The sequence below is a fragment of the Dipteris shenzhenensis genome, chromosome 15, assembly GCF_047967505.1.
Source record: "Dipteris shenzhenensis isolate YYH24624 ecotype China chromosome 15, Dip_SZ_1.0, whole genome shotgun sequence".
Taxonomy (NCBI): domain Eukaryota; kingdom Viridiplantae; phylum Streptophyta; class Polypodiopsida; order Gleicheniales; family Dipteridaceae; genus Dipteris; species Dipteris shenzhenensis.
In genome coordinates, this window is record NC_141610.1 from 26,789,038 (window position 1) to 26,810,632 (window position 21,595).

At 46.2% G+C, this 21,595-nt stretch overlaps 1 protein-coding gene across 1 annotated transcript in view; it reads left to right on the forward strand.

Annotated features, from left to right (window-relative positions):
- Positions 1 to 21,595, forward strand: part of ABC1 (ABC transporter 1) — a 111,974-nt gene that overhangs the window by 20,282 nt on the left and 70,097 nt on the right. Inside the window, exon 4 of the mRNA XM_087385992.1 lies at positions 9,867 to 10,025. Within this exon, the coding sequence (XP_087242118.1) occupies positions 9,867 to 10,025 (159 nt within the window). The remainder of the gene's footprint in view (positions 1 to 9,866; positions 10,026 to 21,595) is intronic.

The window sequence follows — 21,595 nt, forward strand, 5'->3', positions numbered from 1 at the left end:
ATGGATGCTCAAGTATGTGTGGGTGTGTGGATTTGTATGTGTGAGAGCATATTTTTATACTATGGTCTACACCCACTGTTGGGCACTGATGACGTCAGTGGGGATGTCATAGTAGCTAGTCCCTGCTATGCATGATGGAGTTTATGGTTTTCAACCTTGTGAGTGACTATCATGAGATTGAAACTGCACTATGTTGTGTTTTTAGAGGATGAGTTTGGGAATGTTCTTGGATTCATCTAGGTATATGCTTTTGCCGTATTAGCGGACATGCAGATTTCACCTTGTGAAGTTTTCGTCCAAGTTGCGGCCTGCTGGTATTGTGATAATTCTTTCTATCTTACATGGTGCGTTGCCCTATCAGCTAGATTTAGATTAGATGCTTGTTGGGGAGAGACTAAAATGAAAATGTTTAGACTTCACAAGCAGTTGTAGCTTGAATGAAGAGATTTTGGACTACCTTTTGATTAGCTTTCTCCTTTAGTGCTAGCCTTCATCATGGCTGAGTCTGCCCTTCACCTCCGGAGTGCCGACAGAAACTCAGTACGAAGACTTGTATAAATGGATGCTCAAGTATGTGTGGGTGTGTGGATTTGTATGTGTGAGAGCATATTTTTATACTATGGTCTACACCCATTGTTGGGCGCTGATGACGTCAATGGGGATGTCATAGTAGCTAGTCCCTGCTATGCATGATGGAGGTTATGGTTTTCAACCTTGTGAGTGACTATCATGAGATTGAAACTGCACTATGTTGTGTTTTTAGAGGATGAGTTTGGGAATGTTTCTGAACCCCAATCAAAACTCGCCATAAGATCTTTTGCCAAAGAGGAAGTTTTGGATCCCAAATATTCTGCAATCTTTTCTGCCACCATCAAAAGGTGCGTGCCATCATCGAGAGCTGCGTGCCAAAGACCATATACGGTTAGCATGAAGAGAAACCTGAGGAGGAGGCAGCAAGGCTTTGTATAGAGATGTAACCGTGATGTCAGCTAGCGATTTCCCATGATGAACATAATCATTTGAATGAAGAACCCAGGACAAACATAATCATTTGAATGAAGAACACAGTCTTTGAGGCGATCACCAACCTCAAGTTGAGGAGTTGGCTGAAAATCATGGAGCATGTGTGATATTAAATGCCACAATGGTCTATAGTGTTGTCCCAAAGCATACTGTCTCACTGCCACTGGAAAAGAGATGACCATACCAATAGGATCAAGCACATCATTCACATGTGAAATTCCTTCAAACCAAAGAAAATAAGAATGACAAGGTTCTTGCAAAGCGAAAGGGGGTGAGAACAACTTTGACCAATCAAGGTTCTCAGCACGCAAGGAGTTTTCTACAAGCGTATCCATTTAAGGTGGGAAAGTATCTACTTCCAATCATAAAGCAAGCACGTGACAAATGGTCATCCCTTTACTTTGCCATCAATCCCATTGAGTAGGCTGCTAGTGACCAAAAGTAGTGGAAGATAAGTGCAGATTCAAATGTCATTTGATATAAATCCATGGCTGATCACCTGCATAAATTGCATCATCATTTTCCCTTTGTGAGCAAGAATATGCATGTGAATATTGAGGATATTCAGTCCCCCATTGTCACGAGCATCCACACGGCCAGCGCAGGCAACCAAGTCAACGGCCACGTAGACATCCGTACAGCCATTCAGGCAGCCCTGTGCAATCAGAAACAGGAAGTCAACGCCATGTCATCACAGGTCAAAGAACGCAGAGTTGACTTTTTGGTCAAAAGTCAACGCGTTGACTTTTTTGCCAACGTTGACTTTTTTGACCGACCTGGTAAACAGTCGGCGTTGACGAGCTGACCAGGTCAACGGTCGGCGTTGACCAAGTCGGCCAGGCTGACCTATCAGCCTATAAAAGGGCAGCCTTTGGCCCTCATTCTTCATCCACTCCACAAGCCTTCAAGCCTTCAGAGCAGCAGAGTCCGGCCTCCCCGTAGCAGACCAGTAGGGTAGCCTCAACCTCTTCAGGGATCTAGTGAGGATTCACCTAGTCTAGTCTTCTAGTTTTGCAATGAGGGTTTCAGCCCCTCCATACAGTTGTATTCAGCCCTTTGGGCATTCATTATTCAATTGTATCTATTTCCTCTTCAGAGGTCCAGTACATTCTCTCCTTCTGATTCTCTCACTCACATCCACAGCTCACTTTGTGTATTGAGCGCATCATCTTGTAGTTGCAGTTAGTATTGAGCAGGAGAGAGAGTGAGGATAGTCTATCTCCTGCTACATTGGTATCAGAGCTTCAGTTTTCTTTCCTGAGATAGGGAGGGTCAATTTAGGGGCAACTCTATTGTTTTATGGTCCAGACAAGATTCGGCAAGGACACCATGAGCGCTAGTGAGCAGTCCAACACCGGGGAGGGTGAGGGTTCAGTGCCTCAACTGCCACCATCATCACCACAGAATCCTGCAGACACTTCCATGTCTGCCATGACAGCCATGTTACAGGCTATGATGCAGATGCACCAACAACAATCTGAGGCTCTCTTTAGTTGCATTACCCAGCTTCAGGAGATGCGGGAAGATCGTGAGTAGGCCGCCAGAGAGCGTGAAAGGCTAGCTCGGGAGGCCAAAGAAGAACGCGATCGAGAAGCTCGGGAAGCAAAAGAAGAACGCGATCGGGAAGCTTGGGAATCAAAAGACGAACGCGATAGAGAGGCATGAGAAGCCAAGGAGTGATGGTGATAGTAGCCCTCCGCCATTACCTCATGAGACCGTGAAGGAGGAGGTGTTTGATGATATGGTGCGGGATTTATATCAGCCTTGCGCAATCAACAATCAGCACACAGTCAACAAGCAGTCAACGTCACGTCATCATAGGTCAAAGAATGCAGAGTCGTCTTTCTTGTCAAAAGTCAACGTGTTGACTTTTTGGTCAACGTTGACTTTTGACCGACTTGGTCAACAATCGACGTTGACTAGTCGACTAGGTCAACGGTTGGCGTTGACCAAGTCGGCTAGGCTGACCTATCAGCCTATAAAAGGGCAGCCTTTGGTCCTCATTCTTCATCCACTCCTTAGGCCTTCAAGCCTTTAGAGCAGCAGAGTCAGACCTCCCCGTAGCAGACTAGCAGGGTAGCCTCAGCCTCTTCAGGGATCTAGTGAGGATTCACCTCCTCTAGGTAGTCTAGTCTTCTAGTTTTGCAGTGAGGGTTTCAGCCCCTCCATACAGTTGTATTCAGCCCTTTGGGCATTCATTATTCAGTTGTATCTATTTCCTCTTCGGAGGTCTAGTACATTCTCTCCCTCTAATTCTCTCACTCACATCACATCCACAGCTCACTTTGTGTATTGAGTGCATCATCTTGCAGTTGCAGTTAGTATTGAGCAGGAGAGAGAGTGAGGATAGTCTATCTCCTGCTACACCCATGCATTTTACGAGAGCAAAGGTGATCCATTGAAAGTAGCATGAGGGCTTTGTGGCGATCGTGGAACCTCTAGAATATCTCTGTAATAGTTGACATAAAGGAAGCAATGTCGTGATTGGTAAACATCATCAAGGGCAAATAAAGCTAGATGTAGGCCACCAGTATGGATTGAACAATGTGATAGCGGACATGTAAAGGCCCAATTTCCAGGATTCCAGCTTCTTTTTAAGCATATCAAGAATGGAGTCCATTTGCTAATGACGAGTGACTGTCCATCCCGATGGGTAGCCAAGGTGGCGTACAAGCTGTGTGGGTAAAACTATGTCCCCTCGCTATATAATATGATGCCAAGTTTTTTCATGGAGAGGAAGAAGTCTAGATTTCTGAAAGTTTACATGTAGACGAGTAGCTAGGCCATATAAAGATAAAGCGCACACACGTGAGGCATGAAAGATCCCTCTCTGTGTTTTGGGGCAAGAAAAAGGAATCACTTGCATATGCGTGTGCGATTGATGGCCTCCTTCCACGTATCTCCAAACCATGCAAAGCACCTGTAGCTACTAAGTAATCCATATATCGAAGCATAGGATGAGTAGCGATCGCATAAAACAAAGCAATTAGAGGACGGCCTTGCTGCATTGAACAAGAAAGACTCCACTAATCTCCCAAGATGCCAACAGCTGTGCTGTTTTGATCTAGCTAGTAAATAACATGCTGCATTTTCTTCCCAAATCCCAGAGGTTTCATGGTTTGTGAGATGAAATCTCCTTGTATAGTATCAAAGCCTTTGGCAAATCCATATGTAATAAGAGAACATCTTGCTCAGTGTATTTTGCATATTCAATTACCTCATATGCATTGGCAATATTGTCTGTAATATGCCTACGGGGAACGAAATGCCCTTATCATCCAGATAGCCTTTGACACGAGCCACTATCATCTTTGCAACTAGTTTATAGACAACATGCATAAGAGTAATGGGTCACCGATTAGCAAACGACTCACATAAATGTTTTTTGGGGAAAAGCTTAGCCAATCCTTTTTTCCAACTTGCTGGCATCCCAATACTGCAGGCGTGCGCGCACCTACACACGTGCATGTATGTATATACACAATTATATGTAATATATATACATATAAGCCCAATGGAAAGTAAACAGATTCATCTAGAGCAGGTGCATCTCTGTTGCACCTTGCTATGCCCTTTGTGCTTGAATTGTGATCTTTTGCATATGCAATAGAGTAATGAAACGCCCATCTAGCTATGGAGGTACGTGGCGTTAAGGGCTCGGACTGGGCTTGTGAAATTTTTGAGCAAGTTCAAGAACATTTAGATGAAACATTATACTTGGCTTAGTAGAAAAGGAGGTTGTTCCGTTTAGAAATTGAGTTGATTATAGAGCTATGAATGATATTACTATGAAAAATTGGTTCCTTATTCCAAGAATCGGCGATATCATTGATAGGGTGAAAGAAGTCACCTTTTTTCTAAGATTGAATTAAAGCATGTTCAAAAGACAGCTTTTTGTATGTACTCAGTTGTGCCATGTGTTTGTATCAAGCCTCCAATTACTTTGAAACTTTCAATGGAAAGATTGTTGAGGAATCAAAGCAACAGCAGAGAAATCTTCTTACATCTCTTTGATACTAGGCTCCTTGGTTGCTCCCACTGCCCACCCTCTCCGCCTTCTCCCTCCAACCCTCTTCTGCTACCTCCTTTCCCTGCCATCTTCCGCCTCCTTCCTTGCCTCATCTCCGTGCCTTCTTCCTTGCCTCCTCTCCCCACCATCTCCTGCCTGCTTCTCCCACCACCTCTCTGCCTCCTCTCCTCGCCATCTTCTGCCACCTCCCCCCGCCTTCTCTCTGCCACCTCTCCTCGCCCCATCCCACCCCTTCTCTGCCTTCTTCTCCTCCGTCTCCTTCCGGCCTTCATTCTCCTCCTCCCTTGCCACCGCCTCCTTCTCATCCCCCTCCCATGCCCTTCTTTCTTCCCCACCTTGTCCTCTCCACCCCGCCCTTTGTACCTGTGCCTCGCCTCTTGGTTCGTGGCCTATGGGTGGCAACTCAGAGCTTCCTGCAAAGCCTCGTGTACCTTGGAGTAGCAACCTTCAGCTAGTGCTGCTTTAGTGAGCAGCTCGTGCTACTCAAGCCCATGTGTGGACAGGTACCGTCCTAGGAAGCAGGCTAGGCCCTCTGTTCCTTTTTCAATGATCTCCTTGGAATCTTCCAGCCCTCTCTTGACTCCTCCATTGACCTTCGAGCCTTGGGTGTGTTCGGGTTTGGGTCGTAGGGGCTTCTTCAAGGTTCTTCAAGGGCAGGTGCCCTTTCTTGATCTTTCCCCCTTCCTCGGAGCGGGAGTTTTTGTGTTTTCTCGAAGAAAGAAAATCTTGGTGGTGACCCTTGGTTTGACCAGAGGGGCTCTATGGCAGCACCCTCGAATCCGAGCCATTAAGGTTATTCTTTCTCCAGCCGACAAGCAACAGGTGCAGTATGCATTTTAGTCTCTTCAGGACAAGGCAGTCGTGGGTAGAATTGTGGGCCTCACACCCACAAGGAGACAGGTGAGTGGATTAGGCGAGCTTGGCACTAGAAGGTGACCACATCCAGGAGGTCATCATCTATGGAAGAGGCGTCTTCCTCATCCAGCTGAGCTCCCCCGCTACCGCCTTGACACTTGTGGAGTAGAGTCCCATCCTCCTTGGTCCGCATTTGGTGTACCTTTTCCCTTGGTACCATGGCTTTATAGGGGAGGACATGGACACGACACACCATGTTCCCTGATTCCCGGTGATGCCCGCGTTTCGAGACTCACAAAGGAATACAGAGCCATCCTCCCCTCCATTGGTAGAGCGTTTGGCACGGTGCTTGAGTCCCCGCTAGATTCAGCAGCATGAGTGGTAGTAGACAACGGGGTTCCCAGGATCAAATTGGTGGTTGAGAGCCCAGAGTCCCTCCTAGAGTTGATCCTCCTCGAGACCCTTGAGAAGGGTATACTTCATCACAGTGTGGATATTTCTGGTTTACCAGACCAATGTCCTCGTTGCAGGTAGATGGGCCATTTAGCTTGAGATTGCCTTTGTGGTCAGGGCCGGGCTCCTTCCCCCCCACTCCGCAGGGCAAACAGAGTTAGTAGGCCAGGGCCCAGCACCTCCTTAGACAGGAGCAGCAGGAGTCTTAGAGCCTCGGGGCGACACCTTTAGAGGGAGAGTGGACCTAGGTGAAAAAGAAAAAGAAACCAAGCAAATTGGCTCGAAAGCACCGCAGGCAACGGGCTAGACGCAGGGAGAGAGACATAGTAGTTTGAGAGGCACCTGCAGCTGCAGGAGCCCTTGGTTGGAGACCCCTCCCCTCCAGCGACAGGGCCACTGTCCAACCAGGTGATCCTCCCTTGGTGGAGGTCCAGCAAACTAGTCACCCATGCGTCAGCAACGAGCCTTAGGAGATTTAGACGTTGCGATGGTGGAAGCTGCAGAGGCTAGCCCAGCAGCGGTCAAGGAGGCAGGGACCTAGAGCCTCGACGAGCTTGATCAGCAAGGTGGGCCTGTGATCGCCCCTATTTCTCGCAGCCCCCCTCCTTTTTGGACCCCTCTCCCTCCCCATTTCGACCACCTCCTTCGGAGCTCCCCCCACCACCTCACCCCTCTTGCTATGGTAATCCTTATCACGCGCCTCCCTCCCTCCTCCCCCCGCCCCCCCCCCCCCCCTTCCCTCTATCCCCTCTGTAGCAACCTCTTTAGCCTCCCCCCCTTCCCATCCCCCCATCGGGCCTACCTCGACTCCCATGCCAATAGGCAAGGGCATGACAGAGTCCCCTTCCATTTCCTCGTCTCAGCATTCTGTCCCCTGCTCCCATTCGGGGAGGGATCCAGAGGGAATGGGCTCGTCCTCTCGGTCAGCAGCTCTCAAGCTCCAGCCTAGGCATCCTCTTCTGAGGGACTTTTGGAGATTGGGGCCTGGAATTACCTAGAGATCCCGAACTCTCACCCTCTGCCAGTGGAGGTGGCGCTTGTGATCTTGCAGCCCTGAAAAAGGGGTTCGATCAGCGTAGTGGGCTCACAGACGCATCCAGTTTGGAGATTCCAACTCGCCTACACAGGGTTGGAGAAGTGGTCCCCAGTGGTATTTGATGCTATGCTAGGGGATCAGATCTCACACATGATGAACAAATGTATGGGGCCACAGGGACTAGATCTTTGGCACGCCCATGGTGCTAAAGTGAATTTTCGGTTGAGCTTCACGCGGGAGAATCCGATTTATGGATTGATAGTAGGGTTTATCAGATTGCCGCCTGAGGCAAGGATTGATCACGCATAATCAGCCATTCTTCTCTTGGATTTTGAGAAAGCTTACGACAGGGTGGAGTGTCTTTCTTGGAGGGCACTATGGAGAGGATGGGTTTCTCAGACAGATGGATCAGAGGAGTCTCTGCGCTTTATGCGGGGAGCTCTAGTCAGATGCTTCTCGGTGGACACACGGGTGAGGCATTTTCTCTCTCTCGCTCGGACCGCCAGGGCTATCCCCTAGCTCCCTTTCTTTTCCTTTTTGTAGCGGAGGCACTGGGCTACTACTTGAGATCGCAAGTGGCGGGCCTCATAGGGTTGAGGCTCCCAATCAGATAGTGGGAGGAGCTGTTAGACTCAGAGTTTGTAGATGACACAGCCTTGTACCTAGAGGGCACCACTGTGAGCTTGTAGAGAGTCAGGGGAGCCTCGGGTGCACGGATAAACTGGACAAAATCCATCGGTTTCTTCAAAGGCTCTAAGGAGACACATGAGATTTGAGACTGGGGGAGTGCCTGGCTTCCGCTAGATACCGCGGGGCCAGACATCGAGATACCTCAGATGCTAGGTGGGTATTGATATTACAGCTCTACTAGAGCTCAGCCAAACTCTCCCTAGCAGGCCATGCCTTAGTGGCAAACCAAGTCCTTGCTACCGCTTGGTAGATTGCCTCCTACTGGTGTTTTCATAGAGGGTGCATTTGACAGCTCCGACTTTTGGTTCGGAATTTCCTCTAGGTAGGATCAGATGGCACGAGGAATACCAAAGCCCGGGTCACTTGGCAGACGGTGATCGCTGCAGGCATTGGGAGGCTTGGGTATCATTGATCCTGAGATGCAAAGCAAAGCCCTCCTGGGCAAACATGGTTGTGCACGGCCTCACCCTTGGAGTAGAGCCCTGGAAGCTCCTCTCACAGCAAGGGCTTCTTAGGAACATCCCACGCACTGGGGGGCAGTGGCAGCAATCACACATATGGATCTTCTCAGAGGCCCCCCTTACGGGGAAGGGTTCCCCCATGATGAGGAGCCTACATAGGGTCTAGTAGAGATTAGCAAGTAGCCTCATCGGTGCTCAGCTTCATTGCAAGGAGGAGTTCGAGTGACAGCCCCTCATTTAGCACGTGGAGATTAGAGATCAGGATGGATGTATGTTGGGACAGTGGACCCACATTGGATGGGCACAGTGGGACAACGGCCTTGCTTGCTCCTTTGGCAGATGGAGTAGATTACCCATGGAGGCAAAGGTGAGGCTTGGAGCCATAGTGCATATGCGAGGGGCAGGGCAGCGGATGAGGGAGATTGACTTTGTCATCCCTGAGTGTTGGTGGGAGGGACTCTGCACGTGGATGGACAGTAGTTGGTTGGGTCAGTTTTCTCCGGCTGGGGTCCCCTTGAGGATGATGATCTAGTGAGGCAGCAATCAGCCCGGATTCTTCCATGTAGGGCCCGAAGGTTTGCTTCAGGCACTCAGTGAGAGAGACCTAGCGATGGACAGGAGTCTAGATGGGATCCATTGGCAGATGATTAGAGTTATGGGCCGACTGGGGAAGGAGTAGCACATTGATGCTTCCAGCATTCTAGAGCAGGATGCCCCCAGATGGTGCCTTTGGCTTTGGGAAGGTAGGCCCCTGGCCATCAAGGATGGTTTGTTGCTTTTTCTAGAACATGAAATCTAGACCATCTAGAAGCATATCTTTCATTGGTCTAAGGTTTCCTTAAAATACTTTCACAAAATCCTCCCTTTCTATCACGTCCTTCCAGACCTTGCTTCCCTTTTCTGGTTTGATTATGCTGATATTGCAGCAGTTGTGGCATGCTAAGACCATTAGGCACCATGCCACCATGCTTGTAGCAATAAGCCCATATCCATGACCTGTTATATAATCTTTTATGGATTGGCTTGGTGTGATACAATGTCATAGTTTCATCGCTTCGTTATGTATGCATCTGTATCTTTTTGTATTTTTTCATTATTTCATCTTCATGAGCAATAAAAATGAAGGCCCCCAACAGATATTATTGAAAACCTCTTGGATACTTACAAAAGAATAGAATGTGTGTAGTATAGATTTTGTTTTGTTTTATATTCGATTAGACATTCAAAATGCCAGGTTCAAAATATGCAATGCAGTTTCTGTACTTTACCTTTCCCAGCAGCCATTGTGGATGAACACTGATGTTTTGAATTCTTGTAGGTACACAAAGCTGTGTTGAAAGATGGAATGGAGGTAGCTATGAAGATACAATATCCAGGTGTAGCAAAGAGCATTGACAGTGATATTGACAATGTCAAACGGCTTCTAGACTACACCAATTTAATTCCGAAGGGCTTGTACTTGGACCAGGCCATGAAGGTGTGCCACATTTGCCAAAAATTGAGCTTGGGTGTGTAGTGGGACTTGATCCTGGCACATGCATATCATACATGTTAAAATGTCAAGGACTAAACAAGGCTTTATTAAGCAGGTTGGTTTTGAAATTCACCAGAAAAAGAATGATACAATGCCACAAGAGTGGCTCGATACAAGGGATCTAATATGCCTCCTAATAATGTGGATACATTATTCAATTTGATTAACATATTTATGTGTCTCGTCTTATTTATTTTATAAATGCCTGACAGAACCAACAAGATGTAGTGAGTGTTTTTACAATATTGTTCAAAATACCATTCTACTTTAACTCAGTAGAAACATATGAATTATACAAGAAGAGCTTCTGTGTTGCTGTGTTCAGTCATTTTGAAGAGCTAAGACAGAGCAGTAGACAGCAGTTGTTGCGCCAGCATACAGGGTCCCAGAAAGGTCAGAAGAGTTTAAGTTGAAGGAGAGGCGCGACTCCAATTATAAATGTCTGCATGGTCAATCAAATGTATTTAAGCTGTAGCATTGTGGTGTAATGAGGACCACTTTAGATATTTAGAGTCTGTGTAATAGGTGATTTCTCCTTTCATCTTCCTTGGAGGAGGAAGAGTTTTCTTCTCCCTTCCTATTCCTTCCTGAGGGAAAAGCTGCATGGGATACTCTCCTCTGGTCTGTAATTCGACCCTTCCAAGCCTTCCTCATCTTTAATGGGAAGCTAGTCTTCCAAAGTGAGGAAGAGCTATAGAAGTTCTCTTCCTTTCCCCACAGTAATAGAAGAGACCCTTCTTTTTGGATTCCTTATGTTCATGCTTATCCTTGTCTTGTCTTGAAGGCTTGTCTTTACAAGCAGTTGCAGCTTGAATGAAGAGAATGTGAACTACTTTTTGATTAGCCTTCTCCTTTAGTGCTTGCCTTTGTCACGGCTGAGTCTTCCCTTCACCTCCGGAGTGCTGACAGAAACTTGGTACAAAGACCTTTATATAAATGGATGCTTAGGTATGTGTGGGTGTGCGGATTTGTAGGTGTGAGAGCATATGTTTATACTATGGTCGACACCCATTGTTGGGTGCTGATGACGTCAGTGGGGATGTCATAGAACTAGTCCTTGTTATGCGTGATGGAGTTTATGGTTTTCAACCTTTTGAGTAACTATCGTGGGATTGAAACTGCACTGTGTGTTGTGTTTTAGAGGATTCATACCGGGAGGGGAGTGGCTTCGGCCCTTTGTCATCACGATCGATCCATTTCCACGACCGGGTCTGTATTGTGCTTTATGTGATGGAGATGCGTTGGCACAGGGAGACACTTCTGCGACAGATCAGAGAGCAGCAGGGGATGGCCATACCACCAGAGGATATAGAGGATGACCGGGCATAGCGACGTGTCACAGACTTCTATATATTTGAGTCAGCCCCAGGACACAGTGGAGTGGAGGAGGAGCTAGCTGACATGAGAGCAGTCTGGATGAGCAGCCGGCACAGCACCACTGAGAGAGGGGCGCAGAGACCACGTGCGCGATAGAGAGTCCCCAGATTACACTCTATTGAGGTCCGACCTATCACAGCTTTCCTCAGGGGGGACCGACAGAGACAAGGGGTCACACTGGACATAGCTTAGAGAGTCCAGAGAGCGAGGAGACCGTGTCCCCCACCGCAACCACCGCAACGCGAGACAGCTCGACAAACACAGATACAAGACATCTTTGTAGACCACCAGAGAGCCATCATTGTACCAGGCTTTGGTTTTTGATTTTGTTATGAGTCCCAGTGCCGAGATTGACTTGTTTTTCAGTTTGTTCCTGATTCTGGATAGATTGATCTGGCCCACTATGCATTTGCAGTTGACTATTTCTATTCATGATTATGACTTTGTTAGCATAGATCAGTACTCAGCAAGGGTCCTAGCTTGCCCTTTGCTCCAGCCCACTGAGGCTTGTATGAGTTCGCTCTTCCGTGTACTTTGTCCCATAGGCCCGCGAGGCCTCCCATGGATGTTAATATATCTTTCTTTCTCTCTCTCTCTCTCTATATATATATATATATATATATATATACCTACCTACCTACCTACCTACCTACCTATCTATCTATCTATCTATCTATCTATCTTGATTGATTGATTGCTTTCTATATTTAGTCATCAAGGCTATATCATCTTGACCATTTATTTTTCAGCTTTGCCTTTTGGTTTCCTTAGTACTAAAGTAACCATGAAGTTAGATTTAAGTGGGAGCTGTCTCTCTATATAGGAGTGCGGTGACAAAGTTGTCCCACAAAGCAAGCTAGCTTATTGAGAAGAGGACGCTGTGCATGGACAACTGGTCTAGCAGGCCCTTGACTTGGTTTAGCAGGCCATTTATGTTGACCTTCACGCATCCTAATCCTCCTAAGCTATCTCTTTATAACCAAACCCTTTTGGAAACTTGCATATCCATATGTAGATTAGGGGTTTTCAAAATTCTAACCACGGGAATCGTGTTATCATTGATGCGTAAATTTATCAAATTGTGAGCCTGATCAGCTCCCACAACTATTCCCCTTAGCTTTCTAACCTTGACAATATTCTCAAGCTTCAATTTCCTTATGCCATAATTGGTTCTATCTAACTTGGCATTTTAAAGAAGAGGGCATTGACTAGTTTGACACATTGTGCCTATTAGTTGTGTCACACAAACAATGTGAGTGTAATTGTTACGCTCTAGCCGAGGTAGCATGACCTCGGAAGAATCAGTCGACATTTCCCTTATAGGATCTATCTTTGTAATATATGTGTTTGCGCTTTATGTGAATGATCGGGAGGGATTAATGTCAAGGTCCTAGGTGAGGGCTGATAGCACCAGACTAGATAGATATGAGGCCAAGGGCCTAGTGCAAAGATTATGCCTAGGGGCAAGGAATTAAATGCATCCCAAGAGAGGGGTGAAATGTTGCATTAGGAAGGCCCTATATGGAGGACATGTGGCATCTAGATCTATCTAGGGATTTGGGGTCTGTCAAGACTTGAGAGAGAAGATAAGGAATTTGGATTTTACGTGATTTGGCTGACAGCTCTATCTCTCTCTTGTGTGAAGTCTTGGTAGAGTTGGCTGGGAGGTAAATTTGGTGCGTCTCCCGTGATATTCCGTAGGAATAGTGAAATTGGTTAACATTTGGTATCAGAGCTCATGTAAGGAGGGAACCCGTCGGATTGTGACGGACTGTTGGTGGAGCGATCATGGGATGGGAGCGTCGAACTATTGACGCAGACCTACACCAGCGGGTCGTAGAGCATGAGAACGGGCCTGTGAGGCGAAAGGGAAGTAGCGCAGGTTAGCTACCGTGGCCAACGAACGGTTAACATTTGCTACCACGTAAGTGACGAAAGCTACGAACGGAGAGAGATGATGCATTGAAATACCTTCAGTTTGCCGTGATGCAAATCTAATCTCAGCAATTTCAAACCTGCGAGAAACGAGATCGGAACGGACGTTGCACGAAAATTTGCAGAGATGGAGACGCCGTTTGCGGTGATGACAATTCGGAAAGATGTCTGCAAGCGATGCCGGAAATGCAACGTCAAATAAGCATTGGCACGATCTCTGGCGGAGAAACAGTGGGCTGATCGAGACGCGTCGATTGAGATATACGGGCTGGGAATTAGTCGCGAAAGGCGATTATCAGTTGAAGAATAATAATTGTTCAAAGCCAGTCAAAGAAGAATCATACGTGTACATGGTCGTCGCTGACAAGTGATTAGTTCTTGTGGAGAAATTGAGTTTTATAAAAGTTGACGACGGTTAGCAGAGGCTCGTGTGGGGCTGGTCTACAAGAGATCAAAGGCTGCTTGCAGAATTGGGGAGACAGCCGTTGCGGAATTCGAGAGAGCACATCGAGTCCGAAGAATCCCAGGGAGCACAGTTTTTATAGCGCTTTTCAGTTTTTTGTTTGCAGTTTATATTATTTAAAAATTGCAGAAAAACTCTAGTGCTGCATATATTTTGTAAATGGCGTGAGGTAAGAAAAAAAAAAAGATACAGAAAAAGCAGAAAAGTAAGAGTGAAAAAAAAAAAAAAAAATCCCTTTCAACAAAATGGAAGCAGAAGGGCAGAGTTCAAGGGTGAATCCTAGTGAGTCTAGAGCTCAATCTACACAACAGATGTCACATCACGCAGCACCTACATTGATTGGTAGGATTTCAATATTAGAGGATGCTTTACAGCAGATTATGAACCAGCAGCTTCAGGTGAATGCTGGTCAAAATGAGATTAGGGAGATGGTGCAAGCCTTGTCGGGTAGACCGTCTAGGATTGACAAGGGCAAAGCTTCAGCAGAGCCAGAGCCCAGTGTACATTCCTTAGAGCGCGCTAGGGTCAAAGTGCCCAATATTGCTAATTATAGACCGGAGAAGTACGCTGGTCGGATGACCGAGCGCAGCTCTGATGTGATCGAGGTTTGGTTGCACAAGTGGGAAGAAGCCTTTGCCATTTGTGAGATTAGATCCGATCTAAAGAAGATCCGCGAGGCCACACACCTGTTTATTGAGGCAGCGGATAGATGGTGGATAAAGCAACAGAAGGATCAAGTTGCTCCAACCACCTGGGAAGGGTTCAAAACTGAATTCAAGAAACACTTTCTCCCACCTGATGAAGAATCCCGAGCTTGGGATGCTTATAGAAATCTTCGTCAGAGGAGCTTGTCAGTGGCAGAGTACACTGACAAATTCAGGGAATGTGTTATGAAAATAACAGACCCTCTCCCTATGTCGGTTCAGTTAAAAGACTATATCTATGGACTGAACGACAAGATCAAGATGGAAGTTCGGGCTAAATATGTGACTACACTAGATGAATCTATAGCAATAGCCCTGAACTATGAGGATGCCAGAGGCAGATCTGGTGGATTTGTGCAGGCAGGGACTCAGTATGAGCACCCGAGGAAAGGGGGATTTCAGAGGAAATGGGTTTCAAAGACAAGTGTCTCGCAGCCAAGTGGCCAAACCAAGCAGGTGAAGCCGGTTGAGGGACCAGCAAAAACAAGTACCACCGTTGGGGTGAAAAGGAAAATAACTCCAATGGCAGCCCGGGCTTGGTCAAAGTCCTCATTGACCCCTGAACAAAAAGAGAAAGCTAGGAAAGAAGGATTGTGCTTCGGCTGCCTTCAGCGACATCAGTGGAAGGATTGTCCACTGAATAAAGATCGTCGCACGGCTAATATGATAATATCTGAATGCGACGTAGAAATGCAGGAGAGTCCCAGTGCGGAACATATGCAGATGCAACTGGCGGGACCTTCTCAGAGGTTAGTACCTTGTTTGTTATGTGTATCTGTTGCTAAGTTAGTGACGAGTGCACCTGATAACATCCTATCTAAGCCCGCAGCAACGGGGTATACATCCTTCAATGATACGGAGCTAATCAAAATGAAAGGGCATGTGGCCAATCATGATGTCATTGTGTTGTTTGACTCAGCGTCAACTCACAATGTGATTAACTCCAAGCTCGTGAAGAGGCTGAAATTAAAGACAAGTCCATCTGACTATGCGTATACAGTCAGGATGGCAGATGGAAGTTCAACTGAAGTATGGGACCAAAGGGTTACCCAGTTGGAGCTTCGAATTCAGGACTATGCTGAGAAGCTTGATTTTGAAATGACCAAGCTTGCTCATGCGGATATAGCCCTGGGAATGGTGTGGCATTCTAGTAAGAATCCAGCCATTGATTGGAAAAAGCACGTATATCAATTCAAGATGAATGATGTGCTTTATGTCTTGCGAGGTGAAAAAGATATACCTCAGGGACCGTTGGTTTCCGTGATGGAAATCAGAAAGGCTCAAGTAGAGTTTTTATACCTTTGCACTGCATCGGTAGAGTCGGTGAATGATTCCTCGACTAGCACTGATGTTACGCAAAGTGATGAGATGGCCAAGCTGGCTAATCTTATAACAGAGGAGTTCTCTGAATGCTTTAGGGATGAACTACCTTATGGGTTACCTCCAGAGCGGAAAGTTCAGCATAAGATTGAACTGATCCCGGGGGCAGAGCCTGTAAATAGACCTCCCTATAGAATGAGTTTTACTGAAGAAGCGGAGGTGCGTAGGCAACTGGAAGAATACCTCAAGTTGGGGCAGATTCAACCAAGTTTCTCACCTTTTGCTTCACCAGTGATATTAAAGAGGAAAAAGGATGATAGGTTTCGCCTCTGTATAGATTATAGAGCATTGAATAATATCACTGTTAAGCACAGGTATCCGATGGCTCGGATTGATGATTTGCTAGATGCATTACATGGAGCTGTGATTTTCAGCAAGATAGATCTTAAGTGTGGCTACCATCAGATCCGGATTAGAGCCGAGGATGTGCATAAAACCGCTTTTAGAAGCAGGTTTGGTCATTATGAGTTTTTGGTAATGCCTTTCGGACTTACCAATGCTCCAGCGACCTTCGTCATGCTTATGAACGATTTACTACGTCCGTATATCGGAAAGTTCGTAGTACACTTTATTGACGATATCTTGATATTCAGTAAGAGTGTTACTGAGCATTGTGAACACTTAAGGATAGTGTTCAGTACTTTGAGGAAAGCCAGTCTTTACGTGAATAAAAAGAAAACTATACTGTGTATGGTTAGGCTTGAGTATTTAGGGTTCATAATTACTCCACAGGGGGTAGAAATGGATCCGAAGAAAGTGGCTGCGATACTAACTTGGCCAATCCCTCAGAGTCTGACCGCGTTGCGATCATTCTTGGGATTTGTCCAGTTTTATAGAAGGCATATCAAAGGATATTCTGAAATAGTATCGCCATTGACTGATCTGACCTCAGATAAAGTACCTTTTATTTGGGGACAAAATCAACAGAAAAGTTTTAACACCATAAAACAAGCTGTGGTCTCAGGACCGGTGTTAAAAATAGTTGATCCCCTGAAACCGTTGTTCCTAGAAACCGATGCAAGTGGCATTGCGGTAGGAGCAGTCCTCCTTCAAGAGGGAAGGCCAGTAGCCTTTGAAAGCAAGAAGCTTTCTTCCTCTCAAAGAAATTGGCCAACTCATGAATTAGAGTTGTATGCTGTTATCCATGCTTTGAAAACATGGAGGCATTATTTGTATGGTTCAGAGTTTTATGTGGATGTAGATCATGATACTCTGAAATATTTTTGTAAACAGCCTGACTTGAGGGGCCGCCAAGCTAGGTGGGCAGAGCTCATGCAGGAGTTTAATCTAACGATTCGGTACCGAAGAGGAAAAGACAATAAGGTAGCTGATGCGTTGTCTCGCATTATGCACAATCTGAGTTTCACGGTATTAGAGAGTGCTCTAATGACCGAGATCAGAGAAACTCAGAAGGTGGACGAGTTTGTCCAGAGCTTATGGCCTAAGGCTCATGTGTTAAAACCCGGGGAAAATGAAAAGGATGACCCGGCATCCAGAAAAGGCCAAACTTATGCAAGATATACCATAAGGGATGGTATGCTAGTTAGAAATGGCAAGGTTGTAGTACCTGGTCAGAATGATCTCAGGCAGAGAGTCATTCGACAATGCCATGATAGCCCGTGTGCGGGACATCCAGGAGTCGAGAAGACATATGATCTCGTGAAGCGAGATTTCTTTTGGCCAAAGATGAAAAAGCATATTCATGAATATGTGACACGGTGTTTCTCGTGTCAGGTAAGTAAGGCCGAGCGGGTGAAGCCACCCGGACTTTTACAGCCCTTGGAAATACCACTAAGTAAGTGGGAGAGCATTTCCATGGATTTTATTGTAGGACTACCTGCAACACAAGGAGGGTATAATTCTATCCTTGTGGTGGTTGATCGTCTAACCAAGATGGCTCACTTCATTCCGACTAGAGAGTCTATTAGTGCCCCGCAAGTAGCGGATTTGTTTATTAGACATATATTTCGTCTGCATGGATTGCCTAGATCCATAGTGTCAGACAGAGATGTCAGGTTTACCGGTCATTTTTGGACAGCGGTATTTGAGACACTAAGGACTGAGTTGGGAATGAGTAGTGGGGATCATCCTGAGACGGATGGTCAGACGGAGAGAGTCAACCAGACTTTAGAGGATATGCTGAGAGCATATGTGTCATTGAGGCAACATACATGGGACAAGTGGTTGCCATTGTTGGAGTTTGCCTACAATGATAGGAAACATTCATCTACCGGGTTCAGTCCGTTTGAGCTGAACTATGGTTATAGGCCAACCAATCCAACTATCGTTGGAGTACCTCAGAAAGTGCCTAGTGCCGCGAACTTTGTAGTTCAGATGCGGGAGATGCTAGCACTTGCGAGAGCTAATATCCGTCAGGCTATGGATAGAGCCAAGGTGTATGCGGAATCGGTCTATAAGAGTATTTGAAGAAGGAGAAAAAGTTTTTCTCAGAATTCCTTCGCACTCGAAGTCGTTGACTTCAGGAGAGTGTGCTAAGTTATCACCTCGATACTGTGGGCCGTGGTTAATTCTAAAGAGAATAGGCAGTGTAGCCTATAAATTAGAGTTGCCACAGGGGTGTAAGGTGCACCCGGTTTTTCATGTTTCACGTTTAAAGAAATTTTTACATACTGGTGACTCACTAATCGAAGGTGTGGTTTTGTTTCAGGAGATAGAGGATATTGCAAGGCGCAAACCAACAAGAATCCTGGACCGAGGAACGATGCAAATACGAAATCGGAAGATACCCACGGTGTTGGTTGCATGGCATGGTCAGCCTCTATCCGAAGCTACCTGGGAGTCCGTATATCAGTTGCGGAGAGTGTTCCCAGACTTTATCATCGAGGACGCTGATGTCTGAAGAGGGAAGGAATGTTACGCTCTAGCCGAGGTAGCATGACCTCGGAAGAATCAGTCGACATTTCCCTTATAGGATCTATCTTTGTAATATATGTGTTTGCGCTTTATGTAAATGATCGGGAGGGATTAATGTCAAGGTCCTAGGTGAGGGCTGATAGCACCAGACTAGATAGATCTGAGGCCAAGGGCCTAGTGCAAAGATTATGCCTAGGGGCAAGGAATTAAATGCATCCCAAGAGAGGGGTGAAATGTTGCATTAGGAAGGCCCTATATGGAGGACATGTGGCATCTAGATCTATCTAGGGATTTGGGGTCTGTCAAGACTTGAGAGAGAAGATAAGGAATTTGGATTTTACGTGATTTGGCTGACAGCTCTATCTCTCTCTTGTGTGAAGTCTTGGTAGAGTTGGCTGGGAGGTAAATTTGGTGCGTCTCCCGTGATATTCCGTAGGAATAGTGAAATTGGTTAACAGTAATGTGTGCTTTGCTAGAGCAAAGCACAATCAAATGAAGGAACCATTGGATGGGACAAACCATTTCATAGGGAGGCATCTGTTCAGAAGGACATTCCGACAGTGGGAGGAGTCTTCCCAAGTAGTAGGCGCTCTGGCTCAACATGGATTTCTTAGGATCGGAGTCTCATTCCTATATAGTCTTTTCATCTACCCTAGTTCTAGCTTCAATAGAAGGGGATGTAATGCTTTTTATTTGAAATGTTCTTTGTGATGTTTTTGCATGTGATAGATCCTCTAGATCCCCGTGGGATTCTAGAGCCAATTGTGGGTCTTCTTATGTCTAAGTGCACATCTTGTGCAGATAGCAGGAGCTTCACGTAGGGGGAAAATGTTGTGTTTGGGCTAGTGTGGCCTTACATGAAGGCCGCACGCCCCGGAGGTTTCGTCTTGGATGATATGGTCACATTGAGGCGGCAGAACGCCTTGGATGGCCTGTATCTAGAGGGAAAGGGAGAGGGGGAGGGGGTGGGAGTGGAAGTGAGAGAGCTATATGAGATCGAAATCTAAAGAGCAAAAGGTAGAGGGTTGAGAGGGGAGTCGAGTGGGAGTGGGAGAAATTTGAAGGGGGAGAGGGAGAAGGACAGGAGGTGGGGAAAGAAAGAAAGTTTATTAACTATGAAAGGCCAAAGGGTCTATGAGAATGGAAAAAGACTAGATACAATGGAAACTAAGGGGTGGGGCCACCAAAACGGGCACCCATACCTCAAGGCTGGTGTCTGAAACATGACAGTAAATAAATACATTGCGATGCGGTTGCGAGATGGAGAAACTAAAAGTAAAGGGCAATGATGGGATGCCGTTTGGCTGGTGACCGCCCAATCAGCTATCCATCCGGGTGATTGGACCTTTGTATTCTATGGGACTACGCCATGGATCGGTTGAGTATAGAAAAGGTCTTTGAATAGTTGTGTATGCGCGCGCGCATGTGTGTGTGTGTGTGTGAGAGAGAGAGAGAGAGAGAGAGAGAGAGAGAGAGAGAGAGAGAGGAGAGAGAGAGAGAGAGAGAGAGAGTGCTACATATGGATAACCAGAGAGTCTAGGGAGTGCACAAATCTCAGCTTCACCTGAGTTATTGTAGTGCATAATTGCATTCTAATACTATCATAAGATGGCCTTCATAAACATCAAGCCATTAGACAAATGCGAGTCTCATCCCATTAGTTGAGGATTGAGGCAGGTAGAGCCACATGCACACCTAGAGAGCACTGGACATGCATGCTTTCCACTTTGGGAGAGCTGGAGACAGACATGCACTTCCTATGCCCAATTTACAATGAGATTCAAGGGCAGTACCATTGTCTATTCCAAGATAGGCTTGGGTTTAGGCCTCTCTCTAGGCTAATCCACTTCAAGACTAGGTCTATGTAGGTCTCTATGTGATGGAGATGCAATGACACAGAGAGACTCTACTGAGACAGGTCAGATAGCTAGAGGCGACAGTGCCACCTAAAGAGGTAATGATATGGTGGGAAATTGGGAACATGGGAAAGAGTAATATTTCCCACCATTTCTAGACTTTCCTATGATGTGGACATCTTTGCATGCCATAAGGAGGAGGCCCTCACTTTTTTACACAAATACACCAAGGTCAAATGCTAGGGGGAAAGGTGGGAAATTACAACCTGCCACATAGGGTGAATTTCCCAACAAATTCCCATAAAAAACCCTTTCATCATATAGGAAATACAATTTCTCACAAAACCCCTCCAATGTCATAAGGCCTTCAGGTAGAGATAGATGGAGCATTGCAACTTGTCACATATTCAGGTCAGCTTTGGGACACAGTGGAGTATAGATAGAGAAGATAGTTGATGAGGACAGAGTGGATCAGTGGGAAGAGACAACATGGAGCAAGGGAGCCATAGTCACATAGACCATTCACAATGCAAAAACTCACCGGACAGCCTTTCTTAGAGGGGAGCGCTAGAGCCGAGGGGTTACTCTCGACATGGCACATTGGATATAGAGATCATGGAGACTGTGTCCCCACCGCAGCATGAGACGACACAACGGATACAGCTACAAGATATCCTCGCATCCCACTATAGAGCCACTATGGCGCCTAGTTATGCATTTTGTGTCCTTTGAGTACTAGTTCTTTTGAGTATGATTCTGAGTTTGTTTTGAGCTTCTTAGTATAGCACTCTGTGAGAGCCTTAGCGAGCCCTATGCATTAGCCGACAATGGCTTGTATGAGTTACTCTCTTGATTGTACTTTGTCTCATAGGCTCACGAGACGTTTATTGATCGGGCAGTTCTGCATCTCATCATACAGGCTTT